Source organism: Tupaia chinensis, unplaced genomic scaffold (assembly GCF_000334495.1).
Source record: "Tupaia chinensis unplaced genomic scaffold, TupChi_1.0 Scaffold000377_4, whole genome shotgun sequence".
Classification (NCBI taxonomy): domain Eukaryota; kingdom Metazoa; phylum Chordata; class Mammalia; order Scandentia; family Tupaiidae; genus Tupaia; species Tupaia belangeri.
The window spans coordinates 88,800-93,111 of record NW_006159878.1 but is presented as its reverse complement, the minus strand read 5'-3'; the positions used below and the strand labels follow the sequence as shown (position 1 = coordinate 93,111).

General features: G+C 64.8%; 1 protein-coding gene across 1 annotated transcript in view; it reads right to left on the bottom strand.

The window, feature by feature from the left end:
• LOC102493144 (meteorin-like protein) overlaps positions 1–4,312 on the bottom strand; it is a 12,296-nt gene that overhangs the window by 6,261 nt on the left and 1,723 nt on the right. Inside the window, exon 2 of the mRNA XM_027773824.1 lies at positions 1,114–1,212. Coding sequence (XP_027629625.1) covers positions 1,114–1,212 — 99 coding nt within the window. The remainder of the gene's footprint in view (positions 1–1,113; positions 1,213–4,312) is intronic.

Here is a 4,312-nt window from a genome sequence, read left to right as displayed (position 1 = left end):
GCTGTGCCCCCCACCTCCCAAATCGGGGTGGGGGGAAAAAAGCCACATGGCAGCCCCCATGGAGGCAAATGCAGCTGTGTGCTCCGTGTCCCCAGGCTGTGGAGGAGCCAGCAGGCCCCACCACACCCCAGAACAGACCCCAGGCACGGGCCAAGCCCTAGGACTTCGCCCTCTCTGAGTCACAGGCCCTGGGACCTCGGCAGACAGCCATGGGGAAAGAAGGGGCACTCCCTCTCCCACCTGACCGCAGAGAGTGCGGGGCTCCAACGAGGGCGGCCAGCAGTCTGCAGATCCTGAGCTGACCACCAAAGCTAAGCTGGTGGTGCCCCGGAGAGCCCCGCCCAACTGCACTCCAGGGGGCACAGTCCCTTCAGGGACCTGGGGTAGCTCTGTAATGCTGTGGCATCGTCATAACAGCAGAGTGCTCAGTCCCTGCAGGCCATGGGAGGCTTGGCGAAGGCTGGGGGTCCCGGTTCAGCCCTCCCAGAGGAGGGGGCAAGGAGCCTACCCTAGGAAGTCCCCTCGGGAAGTTGTGTACCGAGCAAATGAAGAAGAAACTGGGTCAGAGACCGGCCAGGGCTGAGGCGGGGGCTGGTGTGGGCCTGCAGGGTGCAGGGGGCCGGGGGGAAGCAGGCCCCAAGGGAAGGTCAGGATGCTGGGGGCCCAGCCGGGGTCCGCAGGTGAGCAGGTGCTGGCGAGTGGGCAGGACCAGGGTGGACAGCACACAAGTTCCAAAAGGAAACCCGATGTGACGACACCCACTGGGGTCTTCGACAGCTGGTGACAGTGACAGGTGTAAAGTTTCCACAGGGAGTGAAGAGGAGACTCAGCGGACAGAAACAGGCCTCGAGCGCTGAGACCTCAGGTGCCCGGCCAGGGGCCTGGTCGCAGGCGGAGCCCAGAGCACGGCCAGCCCTACCCTCCCGCCAACTGGTCGGCCAGGGCTGGGAGGCACACCCTTTCTCCCCCGCAGAGCTGGAGCTGGGAAGATAAAAATGTCTGCAGACGACAGCCCCAGGGTGGAAAGGCTAGAGCTGGGGGAGCCCCCAGAAAAGCCAAGCACTCTCCTTCCTCTCTAGCTGTGCCAGGCCCGCCATGCCCATGGAGGCCAACCCAGGCCCTGAGATCCCGAGGGACGCGGCAGCAGGGGGCTCTGCCCGTTCACCCACAGCAGCAGGTTTTCAAGGGATGGGGCAATGAGGCCGTCTTGTCCTGGAGGGGGCAAGGCCGCATCAGCATCAGGGCAGTGTCCCTGCCGGCTGCGTCCTCCCCTGCCCTGGGCGGGCCTGGCATGGAGCCCTCACTGCAGCCTAGGCATAGACACACTCCCAGTCGGGCTGCCCGGCAAACCAGGGAGACGGGTCTGTCTCGTTCCCTAGACCTGGACAAAGCTACTGGTCCTGGGAGGTGTCCATCTTCCTGAACGCACTAGCTCGGGACACCCCTCTGGTCCTGGTGAGGCGGCAAGCTTGGTCATGGCCTGGAGCACCTGGCCGCACCATCTCTCACGTCTTGCCCAACTCCATCTGAGGGAGGAGCGCCACTTAGGAGGCCTACGAAGGAGTGGGTGGGCGGGGAACAGCTCCCCACCTGGCCCAGTATACATGCCTATGTACACACGCTCACATGCATGCTTGCACGTGTCACGTGCCCACACACATGCCTCGGTGAGCAGCCTACCGAGCAGGGTGCTCTAAACCATCCCAGGGACACTGGAGCAGACACGCCGGGGCTGCACAGGTGTGTGCTGTGGGGACAAGGAGACCCCGCACCTGCTCCCACCTCAGCTGACGGCCCGAGCTCTGCTGCTCTCAGGTCCCTGCAGCGGCGGCGAGGCCAGAGCAGGAGCCCTCGGGAACAGCCGACCGCGACGGCGTCTCTGCTGCCAGATGGCCGGCACTGACATTCCACATTACACCCATTCCTTTGGCATTAACGGCTTAGGGGCCTGCCCTGATGAAAGGCAATTACCCCGGGGGGAGGAGACGCACTGCCCTGACCCCGCCTGCCTTCCACCCCAGTGGCGGGAGGCCTCCCAAAGGGCACAGAGGGCCTGCCCGTTGCCAGTGGGCTTCCAGGCATCAGGTCTCGGCTCCCAGAGCTGCCAGCACCTCCTGAGCTCTGGGGGCCACAGGACAAGCGTACCACCTCGGGGGGGCACCCCACCACACAGGGTGCTGGACCCCCCACAGCCACGCTGGTGCATGCTGCGGGGTGACGAGGGAGCCCCATGCTCTGCCTCCTGTGACACAGCAGAGTCCTGGGCTCCCTGGGGCTGCTGCCCTGCTGACCCCACAGTCCCGGAGGGCACAGAGCACACCTGGTACCAGGTGCCTGCTCACACCCCGTGGAGGGCCAAGTCACCCTCTTACAGGGAACACCCGGGGAGGCCCCCTGAGTTCTGAAACCTTCTCACTGCCCTGGCCTGGAAACAAGGACACAAGGGCCTGGGGGCACGGACCTGTCACCAGAGGTGGGACAGAAATGAAGCCTCTATCCCTGAGAGTGCTCACGGCTCGGTCAGCAGCCCATTCACAGCAATGCCACTGACTCCACCCAAACCCGGCCAGTTGGGCATGGCAGTGCGATCACGCCCATTGCTCCTTCAGGGTTCATAGCCCCAAAAGAAAGCACTTGGGCGGCAGAGAACACGTGAGCAGTGCCCCATGCCCTTAGGGACAGCCAGCACCTCCTCAGCGATGGAGCGACCTGGCACCTGTTATGGGAGTCAGGACTCCTCAGCTTTGCTCTCACTGTGCCTTTACCCTACGGCCCTGGGGTAGGCATGGTGCTCAAGAGCAGGCTGCGGCTGCAGTTCCAGCTGGCGTCCAGCTCTGCAGGGTCTGCACGAGCCTGCCCTGCGGCTCCGGGGCTGGGTCCAGGGCGTTTCCTGACGGCAACACTGAAGGTCTAACAGACCAGGGTAGTGCGAGACTCGGGGCCCTTGAAACCTGAGCCAACACGGGCAGTCCTGTGTTCACCCAGGTCCCCAGTCCCAGGTCAGCTTTTCCTGAAAGGCTGCGCTCTGGGGGGCCGGTGTCTCCATGTGGCCACCGCCGACCTCGTGGGCTGAGCTGGCGTCCATGCTGGGGTGTCCGTGGGCTATGGAGCAGCAACCAGTCTCTCTAGTCACTCAGAGCAGGTACCTACCCCCGTGGCATAGCAACCACAAGCCTTGTGACCAACAGCCCTACTAGCTATGCCCTGGGCCGAGGCCCCGCCATGCACCCCAAACCCTCACTTGGGCAAGCACTCGACCCCCCCAGGAGCTGAGGGAGGCTGCATGTGGCCCTGCTGTCCCAAAAGACGAGGCCCCCGGGCTCGCTCATCACTCTGCCCGGCAGTAGGGCCCAAGGCCACCGTGACGCGCTGACCCCACACACCCTACCTTGGTTGTGCCTGTGGAGCCTTCTAGAGTCCAACACAGCCCTCCACACAGGGCCTGGCCCCCAACTCCCAGGAATCAGACCTCCCCAAGCTCAAGGGACCACGCACACCACACGACACCTCTACCCGCCACGCAGCGGAAGCTGTCTGCTTCTCAAAGCACAAAAAGAAGACAAAGCCTAAAGCAGAGCTTACCCCTCTGCACCGGGCACAGCTCCCTCCAACGCTCTCCACAGCCACAGGCAGGCCTCCCCAGGACCTCGCCCAGCCCCAGCCACAGGGCTGCTGTCTGAAGAGCGCCCCACGGTGGCCCTCCTGGGAGCGCCCCACCCCACAGGGAGAGCCGGCCTTGTTCCCCCCCAAAGACCGAGGGCCTGCCTGGCCCTGCCCTGTGTGGGCACCTGGACCTGGTGTGGTCTCCTCAGTCTTCCCACACCCAGCACAGGCCTCGGGACCCCAGCGAGGCCCCTGGTCCTGGGACAGCAGCCCCAGTGTCAATGCCTCAGGCTGCAGTTGACGCCGAGTACTCTCCGCCAGTTCCTTGGACGGTGTGAGCACCCCCTAAAACCACGCTATGTGTGGTCCTGGAAAACAACCACACGAGGGAGCCGGGCCCCACCCGATGGCCATGCAGGAACCTCATTCACCCCTGTGAACACACTGGTGGGGGACAACAATGCTCCAAGCAGAGGACCGGACGCTAACAGGGCCCCAGCCAGGCTTCCCGGGGAGGGACAGTTGCACATCCACACGCCCCATACCACACGGTCCCTGGGAGGGCCTCACCGGAGGCGCCAGGGCCGGCCACCCGAGAGGCCCTGCAAGCAGACCCCCCTGTGTCAGAGGTGCATTTCGGAAGCCAAGAAGTGGCCACGGAGGTCGCTAGTGACGGGGCCGGCTGGCCCCGCCCCACCCCGCCCCGCTC